This window comes from Gymnodraco acuticeps, unplaced genomic scaffold (assembly GCF_902827175.1).
Source record: "Gymnodraco acuticeps unplaced genomic scaffold, fGymAcu1.1, whole genome shotgun sequence".
In the NCBI taxonomy this organism is placed as follows: domain Eukaryota; kingdom Metazoa; phylum Chordata; class Actinopteri; order Perciformes; family Bathydraconidae; genus Gymnodraco; species Gymnodraco acuticeps.
In genome coordinates, this window is record NW_022989977.1 from 2,979,511 (window position 1) to 3,005,642 (window position 26,132).

At 40.3% G+C, this 26,132-nt stretch overlaps 1 protein-coding gene across 4 annotated transcripts; it reads left to right on the forward strand.

Moving 5' to 3' along the window:
* Nucleotides 1-15,280: 15,280 nt before the first annotated feature.
* On the forward strand, nucleotides 15,281-25,536 carry LOC117543247 (protein rapunzel-like). 4 transcript variants are annotated; one of them, XM_034211397.1, is made up of 3 exons: nucleotides 15,332-15,408; nucleotides 22,895-22,956; nucleotides 23,127-25,536. In XM_034211397.1, the coding sequence occupies exon 3, from the start codon at nucleotides 23,153-23,155 to the stop codon at nucleotides 24,326-24,328; it is 1,176 nt and encodes a 391-aa protein (XP_034067288.1). In that variant the 5' UTR covers nucleotides 15,332-15,408; nucleotides 22,895-22,956; nucleotides 23,127-23,152; the 3' UTR covers nucleotides 24,329-25,536. The 4 variants fall into 4 exon arrangements, with proteins under 4 accessions (XP_034067285.1, XP_034067288.1, XP_034067286.1 ...); XM_034211395.1 differs by lacking the exon at nucleotides 15,332-15,408 and adding an exon at nucleotides 19,794-19,893; XM_034211396.1 differs by lacking the exon at nucleotides 15,332-15,408 and adding an exon at nucleotides 19,875-19,893 and having other exon boundaries at nucleotides 22,855-22,956.
* The last annotated feature ends 596 nt before the right edge of the window (nucleotides 25,537-26,132 follow it).

The window sequence follows — 26,132 nt, forward strand, 5'->3', positions numbered from 1 at the left end:
ACAGAGATAGGGAGCACAACAACCTATCTCTTCGTCAGATGCACTCCCCCGCTTATCTAAGCGACTCTGTACCCCGTTACCCTCTACAAGGCCATAGACCAGCAGAGGGAAAATGGGGGGTGTGTAAGGGTAAGGGTTTTTAAGAATAAACCGCAAGGGTCTAAAGGGAAAAAAGATGAAATATAAAGGTACTATATTTTAAGTAATCCTATCTACTATTCCTATATTCGAATAATGTATAAACTATTTGAAAAATACTTTATGAAATCCTATGTTATGCCATATGTCATGTAATGACCAAATGCATAGTAAATGAATGTGTAAACACGTATAATCTAATAAATGCCTCTTATTTCTTGTACAGATGTGATTTACGCAGCACTGTTAGCGGCTGTGGCCAGTAAAATGAGGCAGTGCACCCTCAGCAACAGGCACTCCCACTAATTTAATTGATATTTACACGCAAGTCAGCATTTCCTGACCGCAGCTCTTGTTTGATAGTCTATGAATAACCTTTGGCTGAGCTAATATCCTGCAGACGAGCAGCAAAGTGCTGGGCTTAGCAGGATGGTATATTTCACAATGCCTGGTGTAGGTGCAGAGCCAGTAGAGACGGCCATCATTTCATATCTCTGTGGATCTGGAGGGTCTCTAGCTGCTTGTGAATCCAGCCTGTCAAAATCCATCAAGTGCTATCTGTAATACACAGCACAGTGCAGGAGGAAGTGTGTCGGCTCATCTGAGAGGTTTCTATGTCTGCAGTGGAAATCAGCTGCTAGTGGGAAGACACGGGTGTTGTGGATAGGAAAGACACATTTCAATTCAAAATGATCAGTTAGACTTTTTACTAGACTATGTAGTTAAATCTGATTATAAGCATTCCTAAATCTCAGTAATGTTATATTCTTTCTTAATTGTATACAAACGAAATGAAGTAAAACACAACACATTGCCAACAAGTCCAACCCCTGGTACAATGGTCAATTCTAATTGTTACACTTTCTGTAAGGATTTCACAAGGGGACCATTTCAAACTCAAGCTGGAAAACCTTCCAGAAATTATATATCATTTGTTGTTATTGGTCTCCAGCATTGTCATAAACAAATAGGCGAACTGTATTAAAGTGGTACGAGTTAAACATTGTTGTAAACATCCTGAACAAAACAAAAACAACTCTTGACACCTGACAAGAGTTTTTGTCACTCATCATTATTTAATCCAAATCAAATATGGTGGAGTACAAAACCAAAACAAAGCAAAATGCGTCACTGTCTAAATACTCGTGAACTGTAACACACAGCACTGCTACCTTGTTGGCACAAAGCCTTTTTATAATTAGAAATCCCAGACAGGTGACTAACATCCACCTTTGATATATCAGTACTTTAATCCTACGCTTAAAAACTGAAAAAGTGGAGCAGACAGACGGATGGGTGTGCCAGACAGCGACGACTCAAACACAACGGAACCAGTCCCAGAGCACAGACAACTGACATGGTGCAACACGACAAACAAAACTCTCTAGTGTCATGGCAATAGGCCTGTTCACCTCTCTATATACAACTTATTTTAATAAAACGCACACTAATCTCTTCATTTTGTTTCTTTCAATCCAATGTGGAGGGTATATTTGGATGCATATTACCACATTACCACAAAAAGTGATAAATATGTCCAAGCTTTGTCTCCTGTGTAGAGCAGCCTGTTCTGTAAGCCACTGGATTCATTAGTGGTTGTGTGGGCTTTGCCTAGGTAACAACTATTGATCCAAGAGGCTCTTCCCCTGCATAAAAGGCTTTGGCTGTGGTAGCCCGTCAATCCTGACTGTCATTAAGGGAAGACTAAAGCATCTGTTTACTGACAAGATCGACTGCATCCATCTCGCGCTGCAGGAGCCAGAGTTAGCTTGTTTTGTGGTTTAGGGTTAAAGAAAGCTTTTCTAAATAAAAGGGAGATCTGGTGAGGGACTGGTAACAGGGGTGGTTTGCATACAGAGGGCGCTATCAACAGGCAGATCTAAAAGACATTATGTTTGAAATGTTGCTGTGGGCCTTGTTGGTAAGCATTGAGTATTTAATGATGAGCATGAGTATTTCTGCCTGGATCAGTAATTCAAATATAAAAGTCTGCATTGCCTTGGGTTGTTTAAAGTGTTGTAGTTTAAAGCATTACCTCTCCTTTAAGGCTTCAATACACGGTTAAAAAGTAAAGTGATCGCAGTGTAACACAAAACTGCTGAGCTTTACGATTTACAGAAAAACTTACAAGGAAGCAGGTACAGCTGTTTCCCTTTTCTCTGCAGGGACTTTACTTTTAAAGAAGGAAATATGGCACGAAAAGCAAAAGCCTTCATGGTGTAATTCTGGAAATAATATACCGATTACGTCTGCCAGAGAAAAAAGTACTTTCAGTTCACAAAACCTTTTTCCCAACATGTCTAAACGCTTTAATTTCCATCAAGCGGAATCTCCCCATCTCCAAGAGGCGATAGAAAGCCAATATCAATATTTCATAAACAAATGAAACCCTGGATGGAGGCTAGCATCAGAGTGGCCCTGGAGGGGAGAGCCGATCAATGATAGGATAGCTCTGTCCGCCTGTCTGCCAATCCACAGGCCCATGCAGGATAATGCTATTATCCATCAGTCGGAGTGGACCATCGACCAGCCTGCTGCTATTTGAGCCCACTAATCCAATAAAAAGCATTAAAACATTTGTTCAGTGACACACTCGCTGCAAGTCTGAGCCCAGGAATCAGGACTGACGATCCTGCCTGACAAAAGACTGCAGCAGAGGGTCCCTAACTGTAAAGACCCCTTACAAGATACCTGGACCCCCCTCATTTATGGCATTGAAACAGTTTCATTATATTTAAATGTAGGAACTGAAAATAGTACAATTAATAATCTCATCACAATTACTCAGAAATGAACTCCCTGAACAATCCTCCCACGGTGTTGTGCTACACTTTCCTGTAAAATCACCTATTGTCTAATAACAAGTATGATATTCAAATTTAAAAGAGTAGAAGTAGCATACTATCTCTCTAGGTCGTCCTCAGACGAGCCCTCCATCGTCGCTTCCAGTCATCCCGGTTCTCCATACATCTGGCCAGTTCATTGGTACTTTGTGCTCGTGCGTCGTTCTTGAGTACGTCCACGTATGTTTGTGCGGGACGTCCTCGTGACCGATGCCCGTGTGTTGGTTCCCACAGCACCAATTTGCCGGCTGGCAGCTCTTGATGCCTTTGGCAATGTCCTGCTAGTCTCATTCTCCTGGCTGCAATTTTCTCGCTCACCCTTGGTATTCCCTCGTACAGGATGTTGTTGGTTAAATGTACACTCTTGCTGATGTTAAATACTGCTCGCAACATTCTGGTGTAGCATCCGTCTAGAGACTTTTGCAGGGTTGGCTTCAGGGTCCAGCATTCAATGCCATAGAGGAGAACAGACTCTACCGTTGCATAGACGAAGCTGAGTTTGATTTGACGGGGGAGGTTGGAGTTCCATACACTGGTCATGCCGTTCAGGGCCCTCCATGCAAGTGCCTTCCTCACCTTAAGATCTTGCTCGGTTGCGTTGACCCATGAGCCCAGGTACTTGAAGTCCTTGACTTCTTTAAGCACAGTACCTTCTGTTGTTGTCAGAGGTGGATGTTCCGGTAAGATGTTATAGGTAATAACCTCAGTTTTCTTGGCGTTTAGCCTCAGGCCAACCTTGGTACACTCTGACTCCACTCTGTTCAGGAGTTCCTGTGCTTGCTCCACGCTGTCGGAGAGCAGGCTGATGTCGTCCGCATAGTCCATATTGAAACACCCAAGTAAAGTACAAGTACCCCCAAATTGAAGTTAGGTTCAGTTCTTCAGTAAAAGTATTTGTTTACTTCCCCTCTTGTTCTATCAACTACTAGCCACTATTAGCTTACTATTTAGTCAGGCATAATACAGTCAAATCATACAATAAAACTAGTTTAAAGCTGACATTATCTCAATGAAAATCAGATGTGGTCTAACAGTTTTGAAATAATAACAAAACGTAGAAGAAAGTAGCTGTGCTTTCTGAATTGTTTGAATGATTGTTTTACCTTTTTAAGATGCGACTACCAAGCCAGCATCCTCACCATTGAGAAACACCCCAAGTGTTTCCATGGTCAGACAAGGACACTTTACAGAGTGGTTTCTGGCTACTTCAACCATGACACAACTCAGTCCTTGCTCATTGTGTTTTAGAGACAGTGGGTGTTTCTCAATCTCGAGGATGCTGGCTTGGTAGTCGCGTACTTCCAAGTCACTTCCTTCAGAAACGAAGCAAGTATACTTCCAAGCCACAGCTTCGGAAAACGAAGAAGAATGGAACAGGCTAACAAGTGTGCCACTCTCTCTAACGGTTTCAACATAAACTGTACCGAAAATAAATACCTCACAATGTCTATCTAATTATGAACTTGCTTTACTTTCATGGAACACATTTTTGGTGATAACAAACAAATGTAACAAAGTAACATATTTACCAAGACATGTTCTACGCCACTACATACTTACATTTAAATTAGGGCTGTCAAACGATTAACAATTTTAATCAGATTAATCACAGTTTAAAAATTAATTAATCATGATTAATCACCATTCGAACTATGTCCAAAATATGCCATTTATTTATGTATATTGTTGTGGGAATGGAAAGATAAATGAAAGAAGGCGGATATATCCATTTAACATACAGTAGGCCTATCTATGTTTATTATAACATTTTTCTGCGTGTCAAAATGAAAGACAACCCACACACCTATCAATCATCAAACCGTGGGGTCTTAATTCATTACGTGTTGATTTCTATCAACGGGGGAGTACTTGAGGAAAGTCGACAGAGGGGGGGGGGCGGCGGCGGCGGCTAGTGGAGTGACCACAGAGTGTGAACGATCAGCTGTTTTAGCGCAGTTTTCCAGTGAAGGGGGGGTCTCCCTCCGCAGCCGGTTGGCGTAGTTTTGGCACAGTTCCGTTGTACAGACCGACGTTAACAGCAGCCCTGTCTGTCTGTGCACACGGAGACCGACTCTGTCGTCCAGTGATCTAACCGCCTTCTGGAAAAGCTTCACAAGTACGTCGGTACGCAAATGCGCTTTGTGACACAAGTGACGGTACGCATTTCAGATTACACACATAACCTGCGTACCAGTTATGTGCACCCCTGTACTACAGCAAAAGTATTCTCCGTCGGGACTTCCTGCAACAACACCACGCCGTTATCAAAGATGTTCTATTGAGAAGACGATCACTACGTGACAAAAGTTTTCAAAACCGTGGCTACTGAAATCAATCTTACTAACTGCTGTCTGTGCAATTTACTCCGCGCGAGTTGGCAGACTTTATTTTGCTTACTTTAACATCATTTGTCATGGTGGGGCTAAGCCATTTATTGGTATGGGTGTAGCCCATGGTGTAGCCTACCCCAGCCATACCCTGGCGCTGCCACTGGTGGCATGTATGGGGCGGGCCATTCTGCACATGCGTTAAATGCGTTAAATATTTTAACGCAATTAATTCAAAAAATTAATTACCGCCGTTAACGCGATAATTTTGACAGCACTCATTTAAATGTGTGCTGCGTCGGTTCAGCCATTCTCCGCAAGGGTTTTTGAAATTGGTCCGTGCGCAAAACATTGTGGGGATTTTAAGGACGCGAAGTCTACCCATGTGCAGCCTCAAAATTTCCCCCAAACCAAAGTCGCGGCCTCGGTGGAATTCCAAGTATGCTGGAGATTGGAACAGTCCTTCGGCGGCACTCGATGACGTAACATCCTTGAAATATTGGCTTGGAAGCCAGTATCCTCGAGATTGAGAAACGGCCACTGATTTATACAAAACAAAATGGCTGAATGTTTCTCAATTATCCAATCAGAACTGGTTTTAGAAGGTCAGCCTCTAAAGGAAGCAGCAGCCCCCAAAGACATTTCAAAATAAAAGCACCCCCAAAAAATGTCCACTAACATTTAAGTACCACACAGTCGCAATATACGATATAATAAATAAGGAAAGTTTGCATTTAAAACCTAATTATATATTAAAAACTGGTAGAAGATGGAAGCCTTTTTCAGAAAAGGTGACATGAGTTCAGGGGCCTCCCAGAGGAATACATTTGTATTTTTGTACGACAGAATGTTTTATGTAATAAAAAAATAGCTTTAACAGGCATGTTACATAATAAACACGTTCTAATATTGCTTATTTTGATAATTTCCCAGGTTGAAAATATTATACTTATTCAATTGTACTACTCTTCCTGTTACATGAAGTTCTCACATGGAGTACTTTTACCATCAGGAGTTAGTTATCAAGTTTTGCATGGGTTGTCCCAGTGGGAATACAGTTTTAAATCAGCACCACCTTTACCAGCTGCAACACTAAACTTTGGCTTTAACATAATATAAATAATTATTATGAAACTGGCCATTCTGCATAATGACTCATTTTACTTTTGGTGCTTCAAAATTGAAACTATTTAGTACTTTACTGTAGATTTTAAACTGGTATACACTTTAAAAGTGATTGAAAGACTTGACATGTAGCAGAATATGTTGTACTGCTACTTGTAAATGTATAATATCTACGTTTTTAGTGTAACTTGCATGTACAGTAGGGCCTTCATGTGTCTGAATACATTACACTATACTGAACACAATGTCTTGGAAATCCATCGGTCAGTGAAGCTTTTAAGTGGAAATCCACCGGGTGGTAAACACGTGTCTTGGCCATCTGCAGCGCCCTAAACTTTCCCTCATGTTTTCCAGCAGTTTCCTTTCTGCTCTGATACCATCACCGTCTGGCTGCCCTCTGCAAGGCCCCATGTTGTCTCACTCAGACCCCCCCCCCCCACACACACACACACACACACACACACACACACACACACACACACACACACACACACACACACACACACACACACACACACACACACACACACACACACACACACACACGTAGCATGAGATGAAATTCCTCTATCTTCATTTGCAGCAGGTCATCAGCCCAAGAATATTAGTTCTTGTTTACCCCGACCTTCACTTTCCTCACTCTGTTTTTGCTCTGATTCTCCTCATTTGTAGTCCTGCAGCTCTTTACTTCTCTTTCTGTCTGTCTGTCTTCGCTCATCCTGTCATATTTTCTTCAACAGGTAGGATAAATCCCCATAAAAGCCTCACAATTCCTCTATGTTCTGCAAAAGAAAAAGAACTACGCTATAAACATTAGTGATTTAGGAATAATAAGTAAAAGACTGAAAGTTTGAGAAGGTCTTTGATCATTATGCAGGTCCAATCTGGTAAGTGAAAGCAGCAGAAACTTTGACTATCATTATGTGAGGAAAAATACACCTTGTTTTCATCAGTATCGTATACTGGTTGTGTGACACCAACGGGGGGAGGTGAAGTTGTGGATAAAGACCCCAAGGGAGTGGGAGGTGAAAGAGTGAAAGCGTGAGAAAGAGGAAATGAAAGAGAAGAGAACCAGGAAATACCATGTCACAGAGAGTCATTGCCTTCAGTGAGTATATCCCTGCAGTCTGCATCTAATCCTCATGAGAACATCAACAAATACAGAGGATCAGATGCAGGAGCAGACTTAATGATTTAAAGGTCCCACAGTATCTGAACTGTATCTGTCCTGAATGAGAAAAACCCTGTTTCCTAGATATCAGGATTATATACCGCTCATTTGTTTTAAAACTTTTAATACATTAAGAGTAAAATGATATTGCTGCACAGACTGTGTGGAAAGTATAGTTTGGTTGATGGTGGGTCTAAAAAAATGCAGAACTTTGATATTAAAGCAAACTCTTATCGCAATTTACTTTAAGCCCAGGTCATCTGTCAATTAATTTATGATGCATTTTCCCACTTCTAAAACTTTTTATCGTCTTCTGTTCTTTGCTAAAAACTGAAATGCAATACACCTGTTATCTTTGTTTTATGCTGTAATTTGATTTGAATGTGGCTTGGAAAATCCACCTCACAATGATAAACGATTAATTCAGGCAGACTAAAATCAGAATGCAAAATACAGTAAGTGTAATTTAGCAAGTGTTGTTCATTTATTTACAACACAGTTCATGCGTTCATTGAAACCAAATATACTTTGTTTCTGTGTTGGATTTGTTTTAGACACTTAAGAATCTCCCATATTACCATATCAATATTTCCTATAATATTTGCCTTTGGCCCTCACTAACAGTTCAAACAGAGCTGATGTTTGTCCAGTGGATTATATAGCAGCCATGTTTAAAGTTAAGGCAGCAGTAGACTGTTGAAAAATTCTAGGAATACCCAAAGGAAGATTTGAAGGATATCAAAGCTTAACAACAAACTGAATGAATGAACCCAAGATAGTTGTTGTCAAAAGAAAATGTTACGTTTAAACAAGTGTCTCATATCAAAGTAGCAACTCATTATTTGCATATTTGTGTAGGAGTTCACTCTGTAACTAACTGTGCGGTTTCCTACAGAAGCAACGGTATAATTTTAGGAGTGGGCCCGCGGGATGACGAAGTGTGACCTCAACATTCAGGGAGGCTCTGGGCGAGTTTCTCCCTCAAGCAGAGGCATTCAAAAAGGCTAACTTCTCTGTCCACAAAAGCCTTAGTGAAATACAGATGTAATTGCTATATTGATTTGCTTCGTTATGTTCTCTCCACTGCATTCATTTCTTTTTTTTGACCCAGCAGTCTTTACAATACACATGATGATATGCCTTGTCTCTGTGAATAACTGGGCTACATGATGGAGCTGGTTTCTCTACATAAAAGACAGACATGATGGCACAGACATACATTTTATTGTGGAAATAAACGTAGCTATATAATATATGATTACGTTTGAAAATACAGTTAGATCATTTGAATTAGTTTCACTTCTGTGTGATGTATGTGCAGCCTTTTTTTGGATGTTTTTGGTAAATCGGGAGTACAACAATGTGATTAAACAAAATGTCTGCCAGGAGGAGTAATTGGATTTACGCCGAGCTTGTAGGTGGTTTGATTCACTTGTGTAAGGGCAAACATGGACTCGGGGGTGAATTTGCTTGCAATCAATAACCCGCCTTCTCCCAGGCTCTGAACCTTTATCTGTTTCCTCAGATCTAACTGGAGCTTGTATTGATCTGTGTGAGTGACAGATGGGCTTGTATCGAGGCGGTCTGCTGGCCTTTTGCTGCCGCAGTCATTGTTGTGCATACAGATCGTTGGTGCGTGACTCAGACTGATCAAAGTTCAGTCGTGTCATGGATCATGAGCAAACTGTACACAGCAACACGATAAAGACAAGCTAGGAAGAGATAAGTGTCGTTCCATGATACTGTAAATGTAACAATAACAGTTAAAGTGATAATTATTAGGAAATCAGCTGTTGAATGTAAAATAGTGTCTGACTTTTACCCTGTAAAAATGATCAAATCTCCTCCCTTAAAAGTGCCATCTTAATCATTCACAACTTTCAACTTTAAACCTTTCAAGATATAGCACTAGATAAGCTATGAACAGTCAGCGGAGAGGAACTGATATCAGTCCTCTCACTTTTATTTTCCATGAAAACGTCCTTGAAATGAGCAAAGGAAGCACTTTCCCTCTGTCCCTGCCGTCCTATGACTTCTCTAGACCAAGTGATATTGAAATCTGTGACCAAACGCCATGTTTTCTGTGACCTGGAAACATCTGTAGGGGGGGAATACCGACATTACTCAGAATAAAAACATCACTTCGAAACCAAAACTGCAGGCTGTTGAAATACAGTGCTTCCAGACATTCTGGGCTAGTTCACTTATTCATAGAAAAATCCCTGAATGACACAAATTTAGAAACAAAGAAGAACTGGTATTTCAGTCAAAGTGTGAAGTAGGGGTTAGCTGAGTGATTCCAGGGATGTTAATCCATCCATCACGTTCATCCAGACATCTAAAGTAACAACTAATGGAAACTATTAGAAATTGTACACTGACACTCATGTTCCCCGAAAGATAAAGCATATTGACTTTGTTGATCCCCTGACACTCATTTAAATGTGCTGTTTTTAGTCAAATGTCCTTGTTAGTTAAGTGCAACGAAATGTTGGTGCAGACAATCACATTCACCTCAGGATGAATTGTAATAATTGTGCGTATCCATTAACTATTCACAGGTGTCTGTTTTTGCCGTTCATACCTGGTGTCAACATACAGTCGTTACCTGGGAACATGTCTGGTCAATGCTCTGCTTATGCCAACAGTAGAGGCAGAGTTAAGTGACCTTTGAACTTGTCAGGTGGATTTTCTTTTTAATTGTTTCCTGCATTTACTCCTGACCAGTGGCGGTTCTAGAACATTTTACATGGGGGGGAAAAGGGGGGGGGCAAGAGGTCATGCCAGGGTGGCATGGGAGGGCGGACAGTACATGGTATTTTATACTGTATATAACCTATTTATTGTTAATTCATGCCCTAACACAAGTGTTCTTAATGCACAAGAGAAACAAGGTGTTCAGACAAACAATCGGGTGCCCTTTGAGTCCCCCAAGCTTACCTCAACCATTTTAAATGAAAGGAAACTACAAAATGTATTTTAAAGCAATGAATTAATGGAACAGGTTTTTTTGCATTACAATGTAAAACTAAATATATATTTTGTTTTAAAAAAATTGGTTTTCTTAGTATTAAACAGACATATTTGCATGTCCTCACTAAGCATTATTACATATTAATTTAATATCAAACCAATCAAAATGGCCAATTATCCCAAAATGTTGCTGCTAATATAATCATATGCTTGTCAACTTTAACTGATCAAAAATAAATTCTGAAAAAATACTTGAATTATCTATGAAATTGCAATATTGTCCCTCAGATTGTTTCAACCCCATCACGCCATACCATTTACCCTCCTATTAAAATAATGGATCAGTCCATGTGTGATCTGCATTGAGGGAATTACATCACAAAAGTGTCAGTTTCTTCTCTTACCTATATTTCAGTTTTTTATTTTCAGATTAAGATTGACAAACTCAACATTTCAATTTATAATTAAGTACACAAATGACATCACCCATCTCTTCAGAGAGCTGAAGGTGACCTGTGCAGCAACACATTTCAATCAATATTTGTCAATACTAAGAGCTGCTAGATTGTGCTGCTGTGATGGAATATGTAAGGAGAATAAGAACATACCATGTGGTCCAGCTGGAGTTTCATCTGCCTCCTGATCCCTGCCTCTGTCCCTCTTTCTGATACTTCATCTTTATTCCTAACATACATTTATTCTGCTTCACTAATGTCTTCATCTCCTCCTCCTGCTCTGACCCTCCTGGTCTCTTCATCTCCTCCTCTTCCTCCTGCTCTGACCCTCCTGGTCTCTTCATCTCTCTTTTCCTTTTCCTCTTTCTGTTCGTCCTGATCACTTCTCATATGTCTTTGTGTTGTTGTTGAATCACTCCTATACTCTGGCCTGCAAGAGTCTACTTGTGAAAAGCACTGGTACAAATGCTTGTATAACTTTACGCGTTAGGGCCATGTAACCTAGCTAATATGTAGCATATCATATAACATCAGAAAGTATTGATCAAGCGCACACAGGCAGCTGTGTTTGGATCCAGTTTTTACAGTAAAGGATGTATCCTGGTTTCATTGATCTGGCCTCATGGCTGTGATGTTTAGTTTACGTGGATTTAATAGTAGGCTACCGCGTAGTTTAGCAAAGTGATCGATCTCCCAGCTAACGCTGTCTGCGTAGTATTTTGTAACGTAACGCCCCAAACAGCGCCCGTCTGTTAAACGCTATCGATTCAAACGGCAGCGTTTTATTAATATTTAGTTTCAAGCTCTCGTCCTTAGTAAAAACAAAACTAGTGGAAAGGAAATCCTCCCAGGGGAAGCTGATCCATAGGTGCTGGGACAGCTCGCTCCCTCTCTGCAGCTCTGTGAGCCGCGGTCTGTGTGAACGCCGCTCCGCAGTTTAATGCAGGGCCGTAGCTGCGTTTTTAACGGGCCTAAAATGATATTTAAAATGATTCACTTTTAACTAATGTAATGCTTGTTTTGTTGCTTGAGAAGCTTGTGGAAATAGTGTAGGTTTGTTTTAGTACAGTTTTAGGGAAACAAAAGTTAGGGGGGCAGCTGGGGGGGGGCAAGGCTCTACAGTGGGGGGGCAGCTGCCCCCCCGTAGATCCGCCCCTGCTCCTGACTAGTCTGATCACAATTCGAGTCCAACCACCTTCAAATGTGTTCTGCATGCATCCCACTACAATATGTAGACAACATTTACAGACAACCTTTTAATCTCAGGGTTTAATGGGCTATATGACTCCAATAATTATTTGTTTTGCATATGAAATGTCTTCTTGATGCTGATATCGAATGAATGAGTTCTGACCCTGTAATGCCTGCAATGTTCACCTTCACAAAATCACACAGTGTGGCAGCGAAAGCAGAAATAAATTCATTGTATATTCACAACCTCAAAAGGAAAAGGATGCCACAGATGTACTCTTTGAAGACACATTTTGGACAAACTGAAGAGGTATTTATCTTTCCAAAAAGCTTGCTATGAGATTATAAAATGATATCCACACGCTGCAGTGATGTTATCTCATTAGTTTTAAACACCTCAGCAATTCTTCATCTGGATATCTTTTGTTCTTATTGCATGAAGTACTTGTGAACACACCCCTTACTTCTATTCAAATGAAAGCCGTTTCTAGGGAGCTATTAATAGGTGAAATTGGGCATGCACCAACTTTGTATCTGCTGTTTGGGCCTCTGGCAATATTTCACAATCAACCATCCATCAAAAGGAGAATGTTTCCTTTTGAACGCTCAGCTGTGTGTAAAGAAACTGCCCACATTTATTTTCCCACGAAAGTCAAATCCTGCATGACTGGTGCTTAATCCCATCTTTCCCAATAACTTTCTCCCTATGAAGCAACATTTCACTGCACTGATGTGATACTGAGGTGTGGAGAAAATCAGAGCACATATGACTTATAAAGTCATATGTGCTCACAGAAATGTGTGTGTGACAAAAGTATCTTACAGTAATTGTTTTGCACTGCCTGTTTAGATAACAGCGTACTTTAGACCAAACAAAACTAAGAAGGGTGTACAGTTTGTGCAATTGAGTATTTGGCATTATATCCTTGTCTAGGCAGCTTGTCAACATTTTTTATTGGCTTTGTTTAAAGCTCTGCCAAAATGAAGTCTTGTATTTCAGGCTTAACATCTTTGTGTTTTGTGAAGTTCTGCCCTGTGAAAATGTCTCTGCATCCCTTTTGTGTGAAATAGCTTTTATTATCTGAGCTTATTAATAATACAAATCTCCTCTTATATGTGAGTGCTTTCTCTCGGGTCTCAATTAGTGCCATTGACGTTTTCAAACACCGATCCTTCCCAGAAGATGCTGCGTATGTTCTGTGAGAGGATGAGCCACCGGGGGCTTTTCCTGAGCTGAGGAGACATCTTGTGGTGAGGGGGAAACACTAGCCATTGGACAAGGTCAAAAGATTAAATGTGGTAGATTGCTTCCTCGGACCAGGAAGTTATTTATAATTTTAGCTTTCAGACACCAACAACAAAGATGGCACAACCTCTTGGCCTAAATACTATAGATTTATAGAGAAAAATGTATATAAAAGGAACAAAAAAGCTTGTTTTTCTTATTTTAGAGAAAGGAGACTCATGATGCAGCTGACTCTCATGAATCTCATGACTTTTCACTTCCTTTTTGTTGTTCATGAACACATTAATCATCAGCAAGGATTTAAAGTTACACCAGGACATTTTATTATAGTACTTAAAAGCATGTTTTCTTTATTATATGAGGGATTTTGTTCGGAAATGAAGATCATGATACTTGAAATATTAATGCCAACTCTATCCTATTAAATGAAAGCAGTAAAAGGTTGAAACAAATACCTCCAAGCAACTCTGGATTACACAAAACCATGAACGATCAGTTCAGCTTGCCCAACATGCTGAGTGGATGCATGCTGAGTAAAGCCAGACAAAACAGCAGAAGGCAAACAAACTCAGCTGGATGTCATTATCGCAAATATTTCAACCATGTTTCCACCTGGTGAGCATGAAACAACAAAGGCAAATTTTTTCTATAAATGAAACACTTTTCCGTTGATGCTGCAGCCAGAGCTTCTAAAGACTGTGTTGTTTGTTTGGTTAAAAGCTGTGTGTGTTTTCAGATAATTTGTACTGCCAATATAAAGAAATTCAACAAACACACAACACCAGAGAGGAAGAAAGGTCCTCCCTACTGAGTGATGTTACACTGAGGCCTTTACAGTGTGTGTTTCCCTGCGTCGGCTGTACCACCCATCACGCCACATACTGTTGAGTCCCTGCGAAAGCTCATTTCTACTTTCTGATGGTTAAACAAGTGTGAGATCTGACAGAGGGACGACACAGGAACAAGGCGGTGGCGGACGTGCTCGCCTGACCCTCCTCTGCCTGGCTGACCAGTATCAATTTGTAGCACACATCCTTCCCTCCTCTTCCTGTTCCCGCCCCTTTATGATCCATTTAAGGGGATGGCTGACAGTGACATCGGGCTGCATCATACAACACAAAGGCCTTGAGTGAGCTCTGACTGTCATGGTGTGTACTGGGAAACACAGACTGTCTTTCACTGGGCGGCACTGTGACTGACTGAGCGCTGCCCCTGCAGGGAAAATGACATCCCTTTTTGCAATGCTTGATTCCAACAACCAATAGCTTTGCATCCCCAATAATCAATTTCATAGTAAAGTAGGTCAGCATTTACAAAAGAATAGCTTCAACAACCGATCTTAGCCTGCTAAGTAATGGTTCATTTAGTTATTTAGGGTACTAACTTCCTGTGAATCCCAACTTGTTTGAGCACAGTGTCACGAAGTTAGAGGACCCACTGCAGTGACCATGGCAACCTCGTTCAAGCCACAACAAGAGGGGTTTTGTCCTCGACGGCCGCTCTAGTGAACCCTACTGCGCCTGCTCTCCTTTTTATATCTCTTTCTCACTCTTTCTCTGTCTGTCTCTTTTACACACACATACACAAACAGGCACACACACATATACACAAAAAACACTTTTTTCCCTTAATTTTCCCAGGGTGCATGGTGTGCCTGCATGGTGGAGTGTTTACGGGATGTTATCTCCGTCAGTGCCGGCCCCCCATCCCTCTGAGTGGGTTTTCTGAGGAATGCTGAAACGGGATGGAGGAGTTCCAAAGGGGGAGTGACGAGAGAGAGACAGGCAGACACTGGGAGAGAAAGGGAGAGAGAAGGAGGGAGGGAGGGAGGGAGAGAGGTAGGGAGTCTATATATGCATCCCAAAGAGGCTGGTGCTCACAGGCACAGCTGGACTACTGAATAACTGGACTGTAGCCCACTGGATATTTTGCTAGAAAGGTGAGTTTTTACATTTTAATTGCTCTAATTCTTTGTTCAGCATCTCCATCATCAACTTTTACCACTTTACCATCATTTTAAATGTCCAATTAAAGGTTCAAAAAGAGTGGGAAAAGAATAATAGACTAGGAAAGCAAGAAAAAGAGAGAATGGAGGAAACAAAAACCCTCAATATGTAGTGTTGTTGTTTAGCTTATCTCACCATTGTCAAAACCGAATCTTTGAAGAAATTAATTTTACTTTTTTTCTTTAAAAAAGTCTTGTATTTCCTTAAAAGTTAAATGTTTTCAACCAAAACAGTTCAAATCTAAGTGATGTTCAAGAAGTGGAGATGAATCCTTTGGAGTATGTGGTCTTGTTAAGGCTCTGCGGATGTGGTTTTCTATGTAAGCTCTGTAGCTCTATAGCACAGCATATCACATTGAAAAGTGAGACCAGTGTTTGATCAAGTGCTGTGTAGGACTCGCCTTTTTCCTTTCACAAAATATATTCAACTTTCTTTGCTAAAAGACGACAAACTTTACACATTTTCTGAAGATATTTTCAAACACAAACCAAGATAATTACTCAGTAAGTATTTATTTCATTGTTATTTGTTTTTTATTTAAATTAGAATGGAATTTAATTATTTTATATGATTACAAATTTTAATTTAAACAGTGCACTTTTGTTTTCTATCACACAGAAATGTAGAAATATTATAAAAGCACTGATGGTATGTGGCTGAATAAATTAAACGTAACGAGTGCAGTGATAGGAAAGGCTGTAAAAGGACACCACTGATCTCATCACTGCAGCAATTATTGGTGAGCCTGTTTTCTGTGGTTACACATGTAAACCTATATTTGTATATTGTTCTCATACAATAACCTCTTACAGATTTGTATGTGATTTTAATTACGGGGCTGTGATAATTAAGGAAGTGCGATTGCTTTATTGAACAAGTGCATTAAAGGGGATTTCTTGCTCTCTCAGACCTGGGTGTGCCTTTTTCTAAACTGGATATTGGCTTCAGGGAACGAGAGATTGGTTAGATCATCTCTCTTGTGTATTTTACATCGAAAATCATACTGTCGTTACCAAAGTAAAACACCCTCTTTTACCATGATGTGAACATCTGTGTTTGCTTTGGGACTTGGCTATTGTTAGAGCAGCACAAAACTAACATCCCAAAGGGCCAGTTCTGCAGTGTTGCACAATACTCACATCATAATTCATGATATTTGTTCTGAATTGCCATCCATGTGTGTCTCATTTGTACTTTCATTAGCTTTTTTCTGATAGCCTATGTGTCAATGGCACCAAGGCTTAAAAACGAGTCCCTGTCATTAGCTGAGGCTCTGAGGGTGCGGCATGAAACTGGATGCCTACATGTGCAGACATGACCTGCCGTTTGCTTTATGATAGGGTTTTGTTTCTCAGGAAAAAGGCCTGTGAGAAAAAAATGACTTATTGTCAGTGGTTTATGGTTTCATTGCCAACTCTGACTGAAAAAAAGAAAAAGGAGTGCGTTCATTTTTTACTGAAATGTCTTCACACTGAAATGAACTTTACAAGGGTTTCATTTTTCTTCTTCTTTCAGACACAAGCAAAGCCTCTGGAAGTGGGAACCATTTTAAATTAGTAAGTGTGAAATACATAAAACAAAGATGAACAATGTGGCAGATTGGCTCGTCCAGAACAGGGACAAGATCGAGAAAGGTGTGGAGATCATGGGGCAAGCCTCTGAGGTGCTCGCTGCCACTGTTGGCCAGCTTCACCCCATCTTAGAGGCTGTGTTCATGGCCTCAGCCGAGATACTCAGCAACCCGGACAGCAAGGAGGCTCGCTACCTGACTCAGCAGTTCGAAATGGTCAACCAGCAACTTGAGGGAATCCAGGATGAGATTGATCAAATTGCCCTGGAGCTGCAGAAGACGTCACTGAACAAGCAGAACTTCGACCGTGAGGCGCAGATGCTCAGCCAGTATGAAAAGTTCCAAGACTTTGTCAATGCCAAGCCAAAGTTCAAGGAGAAGAAGATGGAGAAGTTCATCAGCCATTACGAGAACACCGATTCCGACTTGAACATGGACGCCCTCTACAATGCCGTCATTGGGGAGAGCACAGCAGGAGACCCGATGCTGGAGACAGTAGTCGCCATAGAGCAGAGAAGCAGAAGGGCAGTTGAGGATTTCTGCGCCCGGCTGAAGAAGCTTTTTGTGGTCGGCATTATCTCCATCATGGGCCATTCTGCCCTCAAGGAAGGGGTGGTGGGGGAGGATATGGTGAAGAAGTGGCAGGGAAGGATGGAGGATGTCGAGAAACGAATGAAAGCGGCTGTCGATGAGTGTACAGAGAACTTTGCAGATCAAGCCAAAATGGACATTGAGCACAAGCTTCTTGAGAATCCCGGCACCGTCAACCAGGACTTCACCAAATCCCTTCTGGATTCGCTTGTTAAGAAATACGACTGGGTGAACTGGTCCGTCAGGGCTTTCAGCAACAGGGAGCGCATTTTCTTTTTCAACTGGCTGGCAGGAAAGAAATGCCATGGAAGCGGAGGAGCCAACTGGTTTGACATTTTGACCAAGACCAAGATTAAAGTGGTGGTCTCTTTCTGTGTTGACCCCAAGCCCATTAACAAGGGTCAGATCCTGGAGCAGATTGAGAGTCAGAAGATGAAGGGGAACATGATGGCAGTGGCTCTGGCGTTGAACAAGAGCTTTCCCAACTACCTGGTCCATGCTGTCAGCCATTACAAAGAGGTGGTGCAGTCCAACAACTTCCATGAGGACTGTTACTACTATGGGAAACACAAAAGGGCCTACCTGTGTATCCACTCTGAGTAGGCTCACAGAGAAACATAAAGTGTAGCCGCCTGCAAACAGGAAGAAATTAGCTATACATAAATTCATGAATGTCTACCAGAGCCCTGAAAATCTCTCCATTAAATATAGAAATGGATTCATAAATATTGTCTGTGTTGATGCATAATCTGCCCGGTGATGTGTGATTCATTGTCTTACTCCTATCAATTTCTATTATTTTACATAAATCTTTAATCTGTTGATACAGCAGCTTCAGGGCCGTATATCTCCATGCCAGCTTTGACTTAATGTCATAAAATGTGATACTGTCCCTAATTTGATGCTAGGATTGGGCGATATGAGAAATTAGTCAAATAGCTTCAAGAAACTTTGCCATGAGTTTATTGGATTGATTCATACCATTGAGGGCAATATTGTAAACGGATTAGCAGGACTACTTTATGGCGTGATTTGATTTGATTTTGCATTAATGTGATGCCTTGTCCATTTGGGTTATTTTGAGCTTTACAGTTTATTATTTGCCTTTGAAAGCTGTAGAATAAGTGAATGGACTGTGAGTTGATGCCGTTTTCTCAACTTCGGATTCTGATGTCAAAAATGTTCTTTGAAACTCAACATTTAAAGGAATACTTTTACATCCTGGGAAAAACACTCACTTACTTCCTGTCAAGAGTAAAATAACAAGATTGATACCACTGTTGTCTGTCTGTAAGATAAAATACTATAGCCAGGACGCAATAAACTCAAATTAGAAAAAAGACTAGAAACAGGAAGTCTAGGAATGTTAATTTACAGAATATCTACAGGAGTATTTCTTGGTGGGTGACATCCCGGATCTTGACACAAAACCTCCTGTAAAACACCAAAGTACACTTTGTTTTCTTATACAATTAAACAAACAAGATATTACTCTAAGCTTAGATAAACGCCTCCTGGCTGGAGCTTCATATATAGCAAACAGACATGTTAGTGAGACGAATCAGAAGAAGTCATTTAAACTTAATTTGAGATTTTGTTGTTATGTTTTGTTTCTCAATTGATTTTCCAGAATGTGCACCACCTAGGCATATACTTTATATCACAAATAAATGAATGACATGTACTACAGTAATTGATTATATTGATATTATCGCCTACTCCTCGATATAAATGTGTATAAAATTAAATCAATTCAAAGTTTCTTGCTGCTTTTAATGCAATTCATGGCTGCAGGGCAAACGTCCAAAATCCTTATTATACAATCACTTAATCAAGAGAATTGTGTATATTTTTACTTTAATTTGTAATAAACAAAAATATATGAATGGTTTTGTCATCATTGGTCATTATTACTCAGCTATTTTAAAGTACTTAAAAACTATTATAAATATTGAAAAGTCATGACTGATGAAGTGCATTGTTCTGCTGACAGTATTTCTACTCAGAACGAATCTCCTTCAACAGTAATAATGCTTTATTACCATGCCATTGTGTACCAAATGGGTGGAGGTAGATTTGTAATAATATCACCACATCAACAACCTATTATGCTCACAACCTTTTTTTTTTTTACCTCCAACACCCACGTTTTTTTTCTTCTGGGTGTGCCTTTGCTCTGTAACTTGAGAGCCACATGACCAATAGGAAGACAAACAAACTCTGGAAGTTAGGGTATTTCTTCCGCAAACTTTATGAGGTGAGTCCATTTCTGTTCCAAATGCTTTATAGTTGACAGGCTTACATAGGTTAACTGTGGTGGTAGTGGTAAAACACTTTAATATGAAATGATCGATTCAGCTTCATCGACTCCATTTCAGACTCGTTACATAATCGAGCTTCCCCCCCCCCCCTCTTTAAACACACTGGAGTGCCGTTAAAACACGTCCAATACGGGTATTTTGTCAACGTAGCTTTGATTTAATAAAGTGAAGTGGGCCATTAGATGAATCTGCACTTTTAAATGCAGTTTAAACAAAAAAGAAGTTTCGATTTTCTGGGCGTTGGTTGCCAGATCTGGTGCCACCGCTTCACTTTTTCCAGGAAGTGTCAAACTTACAAGGCGTTGTGTTGCGCTGTAACAAAAAAACAACGTATCTGTGGTGTTAACCTGCGATGTTTGTTTGGCACTCTGTCCCTCGGCTGTAAAATGATACAATTAGAGGCCTCGTACACGGACTGATCGATACTTTTCCATTAAGAGGGAGCATTAACAGAGCGCTTAGCTCGTCTCTCAGTGGCCAGCTGAGGGGTTGGTCATCTGTGTTCAGAGGAAGCTCTGCCACATAACATAAATGAAACATGAATCAGCTCAGCTCTTAAGAGACATTATGTGTGTCTGTTTGAAGTAGATACACTCAGATCAATACACTTCGGTATGCTATGTTTTGTTTTGAATCATTATAACAATTGCTGATATAGCCTTATAATAAAAAATATCAAGAAACAATTCAGTGGACGTTGCCTATTCTACTAACCTTTGTAAGAATACAGCAAACGCCACACTGTGATAGTAAAAGTCCAGCATTAAGAGTGTTACTTAGCCATAAGTCAGTACTTTAAGCTAAAGTTAATGTCTGTAAATGTACTTAGGGTATGGGTATATCCAAAGTAAAAAGTGTTAACATGACCAGATCAGAGATGCATCGATGTCGAGTATTTTACAATAGTAGGTCAATTTTGAGCTATTTTAAACTGCTTTTACATTAGTAGGCCAGTGGTTTCCAAACTATAAGGTTACAAAATTAGTCTGAGGTGTCTGGAGATTATTAAAGGGGTAGGGAAGACAAAAAACAAAGCTATTCTAAACAAATCTGCTTTCTTCTTTTGTTTACTTTTCTGTAATCTTTTCTTTTTTTGTAAAATACATTAATCCATTGGGCCTTTGAACAGAATTTATTAAGTCGTAAATTAAACCAATGTGTCAATGTTTCCCACTTAAATGTTGTACAGCGTAGTATAACATGGAAATATGAAGGTATCTCAAATTTGAAGTAAAGTACTTGATATATAAATTAACATTTCTGCTTCTGTGTATCACTGAATTTAAGTGGAAATCGTTGCAAAAAAACAGACATGTTATTCTTCTCTGCAGCCTGGCATTCATACTGTATCCTCTATGGTGAGAGTTGCCCTCCCAGCTCTCTGTCTCTGAAAATGCGATTTCTTCAAGCACTTTTGTGTTTGAATTGTGTGTGTGTGAGGGTGCTTCACATGCACTCAGACTGCAGTTACATGACCCCTGGGACCCTAGAAAAAGATACATCAGTAGGAAACAGGAATCACAATTTTAGCACGGTCAAATCAAATAAGATACAGTAACTGTAAATGTTCCGACATCCTGCCTGGATTTCCTGTTCTGTTCTCAAGTCTTACAAGGACATCATGTAGATATGACATACTAGTATTGTACTTTTTCCACAGTATTCATGGTATGCAGGTGTTTAATGCATCAGGTTGACAAAATGAGTGCCATCTTCTCTCTGCAATCTTCTGCAGTCTAGCTAAATAAACCCTGCAGAGCAGACCTCAGCAGAGAGACAACAAGCTGACAGATTATTTTCCATTGTCTTGTTGCCCTGGTTACTTGCTGAGTTTCACTGGAAAACGCACCCTTGCCCAGCAAGTTTAACCTCTTACATTAATCACTTCCCACGCCTGCTGCTCTATTATTGACTGGGCTGCAGCACTGCTGCTTCGCCGTTAGCCACAAATATTTTTTCAACTGAAGGCCAGAATCCTGATTATAAATGTGAGGCCAGCTTCATCACCTTGAGCTGTTGCATAGACAGTCATTGTGAGACAGAGTATGTGGTCATCATTTTGCAGCAAAATTAAACATTACCAGAAGAGCAAAAATGGGATATGTCTGAACATGCCTAGACAATCCATCTGGGTTGCTCTCACAGTCAGCCTTTTCTCTGTTTCCTGGCCTTGAAAGAAACTATTTGTGTTTAACAGGATTTTCCAAATCCAGTGGCCCCCTTTTTTCAAGTCTAGGCTTAAAGTGCACAGCAGGAATTAGTTTATATTATATCAATAATGCCTAGCATATGTACTTACATCTTAATCATTTGTATTATTATGTGAGAGTAAATGATTTACCACCTGGGTGAAAATGTAGCTGACTTATTTACAGACCGACTTATAAGAGGTTTCCATGCAGACATATTTGAGATATAGATATAAGAGTGGGCTTGATTTGCTTATTTAACTTTAGGCAAGAAAGTGTGTTTCCCAAAAACTAATACTTATATTATATATTATATTTTTTTGGACAGTCTGGCAACATTTAGGGGAGATAATATAATTCATTATTTCAGGCACATGCTTTAGTGTTTTCCAGACATCTTAATGTATACTGTCATTGCATGCTGTCTATATCATAGGTGAGCTCATTAAAACTACTCCTTGTCCCATTTCAACAAGTCACACTGTACTGAGAGAAATGGTAAATTGATTGTTGAAGTAAGAGTTACTCATCTAATTATCACAATGTAAACCTAAAATAATCATTAAGCCTTTCAATGAAACTTGTTGATTTTCCAAAAGTAAACACACAAATAACAAACAAACAGTTCAACCCTTATTGGCCATTCGTCACGGCTGAATTCCCTCTGCATTGTTGACTCATTTCTCACTGGGTGTGGCCAGCCGCCAGCTCTGAAGCTCACTTGGCTGTTTCTCTCTTTCCTTATCAGTTTTGCTGTGTTGTAAGCGGAGCAAAGGAGCAGGCCGTAATCCAACAACACTGAAACAAACGGTAAGTAAATCTAGAAAACCCAACATTGTTTTCTGTCAGTGAAACTAAAATGTCTGATACTTTCTGACTAATTTGTGTTCAGTGTTTACCTGTATGTTTGTTTTTAAAAGATGTTTCCATGCGTAAATATCACACCAGAAAATGTCTAACCTGTCCATATTTGTTCTCAGAATCAGTCCAAGAGACAACAGCAAAGATGGCAAACCAGCTACAGAAGCTTGTAGCGGAAAGGAAGGATATGGTGGAGACCGTGATGGATGTCTTTGAACAGGGGGCTGAAGTGGTGGCCAGCATCGCCGGCGACCTTTTCCCCATTTTCTCCATCGCTGCTCCAATTGTTAGACTGGCTCTGGACAATGTGGAAAGCAAAGAAGCTGTGTTCATGAAGGAGCAGTTTCAGAAGGTTCGAGATCATCTGGAGGTGATATCAGAGGAGATTCAGCAGATCAACGATGAGATCAAGAAGAGCGGATTGGATGCTGTGTATTTCCCAATAGAGGAGAACATCACTAACCAGTTCAGGAAGTACATGGACATCCTCAACGCCAAACCCAAGTTCAGGGAGGTCAAGAAAAAGCTTTTCTTGGATCATTTTGCCAAGACCGGCGGTGACAAAAACCTTATCACCCTCTACAACTCTGTCACGGGAGATAACTTCTCTGGGGAATCTGTGCTGGAGATCACCCTGAACTACGAGGAGAAAAGTCGCCGGCCGGTTGAAGACTTCTGCGCCAGACTAAAGAAACTCTTCTGCGTCGGGCTCATCGCACTTCTGGGCCACGCCGCTCTGAAGGGATACGACGAGGAAGACGCACTTCTGAAAGACTGGGGTGAGAAGATGAAGACTGTCCAGACTAAAATGAATGCCGTGATCGAAGACTGCATCGTCAGCTTCCCCAAACAGGCTGAGAGTGATAGCTGTCGTTTGGTGCGTGACGAGTCAAACCTAACCAACCAGCAGCTAGCTGACGCCATCATAGAGAAACTGAAGAAGAAGTATGACTGGGTGGGCTGGTCCGTGCGTGTATTCAAGTCCCCTTCAGGCCTGTTCGCCAGCAAGAAGGATTACCACTGCCCCACAGGGAAGAGTCGCTTCCAGATCCCTTCATCAGACGAGAAGCTCAACGTCTGGGTGTCCTACAGCTCCTCGCCCGAGCCCGTGGACAAGAATCACATCCAGCAGCTGATCCAGAGTCAGAAGAAAGTCACCACAGTCAGTGTATCAGAGGTCCTGTTTGAGAAGTTGCCCGGCGCCTGCGTGGTCCACACGGTCAAAACCAGCAAAGACCTGGCCTGCTCCTGGAGCTTCTCAGGTGACCTGCACTACTGGGAGGAGCACAAAAACTTCTACGTCGCCGTCCACTCGGCCTGACGTTTTAGATGGTGAAAAAGACTCTGAAAAGTCAGTCATTCTGTGATTGTTGGTTACTTCATATTAACATGGATAATCATAGTCTATGCCTCTCTGCCTGGCCTTAGCAGTGAAATACTACAGAGTATGTGCCTTAATTGAATTTCTCTATTAGCCTTTTTTTACTGACGAATTCCCTTTTTCAAAATGTGTAGCGCTGATGGTTTCTTGCATCATATCAAGTAACAAAGGTGCCTTCATTGGGATCTTCAATCTGTATGGAACAATACAAACCCTCTGACCCTTGATTTGGAGAAGGATTGGAAATTATTTAATGGGGAAAAATAAATAAATCTCAGGGAGGATCCCTCTTCCAGGACTGACAGAAATACAATAGCTTTCAGATGACTTTACTAAGAATAATGACCTTTTTGTTACAATACAGCTGTGTTTTGTTTATTTCTCAAAGCAGACAAATGAGCTCATCCCTTTTGTTTAGACTGTATTATATCCCAGTTTCTCTTTTTGTTAGAAAAAACGTGATATGTCAATGTAATTTCAGGAGGTTGTTTTGTTTTGGGGGAAGTTGTTGACCTAGAATCCAGCTGTCATACAGAGATTATGTGTTGCTGGTAGTGATAAGGCTTGACCTCGCCTTCTTGAGGACAAACACAACAAGGCTGTGTGAGAAAAATGTCTCAAAAATGTACAGAGACAGTGACAGAAACCTTATTATTGATTGCACTCCTACTCATCTGATTAAAAATAACCCTTGTTACAAGAGACAAGGCCTCGAACAACATTAACTCATGAAACTTTATTTACAAACCCTGCCAAGGACATGCAGAGGCGTAGTGACGGCAATACTTTGTTTACATACAGATGCCTAGCATAGCTATTCTTGGGTGGTTAGGGTTAGATTTCAACACTATGCTGGGAGAATATAATTATGTCACGGAGACACCACTGACTTGTTCTAATTGTTGCACATTATTTGTTTTACATTGTAAACCGCTGTAATCTGTGTGTTTCTCCTTTGTTGTGTTTTTTTCACCAATAAATGTTTTCGAACATTTTATTTGACCAACACATGCCCTGTATTTACTGTAGTATTGATGATGTTCTATTTTATACAATTTCTTTTTCCATACAGTTTATTCAGAGTCTTATATTCAATTCCTGTTGGTACACCAAAGCAATGAATGTAATAAATCTTCCAAATACACTCATTTGTTTGTATATGTTTTGTGAATTACTTGCGGTTTGACTGACTGTCACACAATCTCTTGACAAGCATTTTTATTACTTGTCTTATTTTTGGATAATTGGTCATGTTTTTGTAGTGGTGTTAAAAGTAAAATAAGACAAGTTGCCATACTTGTGCAACATTTTCCAGGAAATGCTAAAATGCAATATTATTTATGATTTTATTTACAGTTACAACAGTTTAATCAACAGTTTAGGTTGATAAAATTGGTGGTTATTCTCATCCAAAACAGCAAAATGTCTCAATTTTGCTAAAAGTTCAACATTAAATTATTAGTTGTCAAAAATAAATAAATGTCTTAGCTGTCATTGAGTGAGAGAATTAACACCCAGCTGTTCTTTGCAGACATCGTAAAGCACTGTCAAAAAAAGAGGAAAAGGATATTATGGTTAGTTTGGAAACACCCTTAGTGCTCTATAATTGTGCGGTTGTGGCTTTTCTATATTCAGCGCATAAAGACTCATGGCCCTGCAGTACATCACACAGGCGGGTCAAGTGCCTCAGCAGAAATGAACAAGTGCAAAGTAAAACAAGTGGCTCAAGGATTGTTGTCTACAT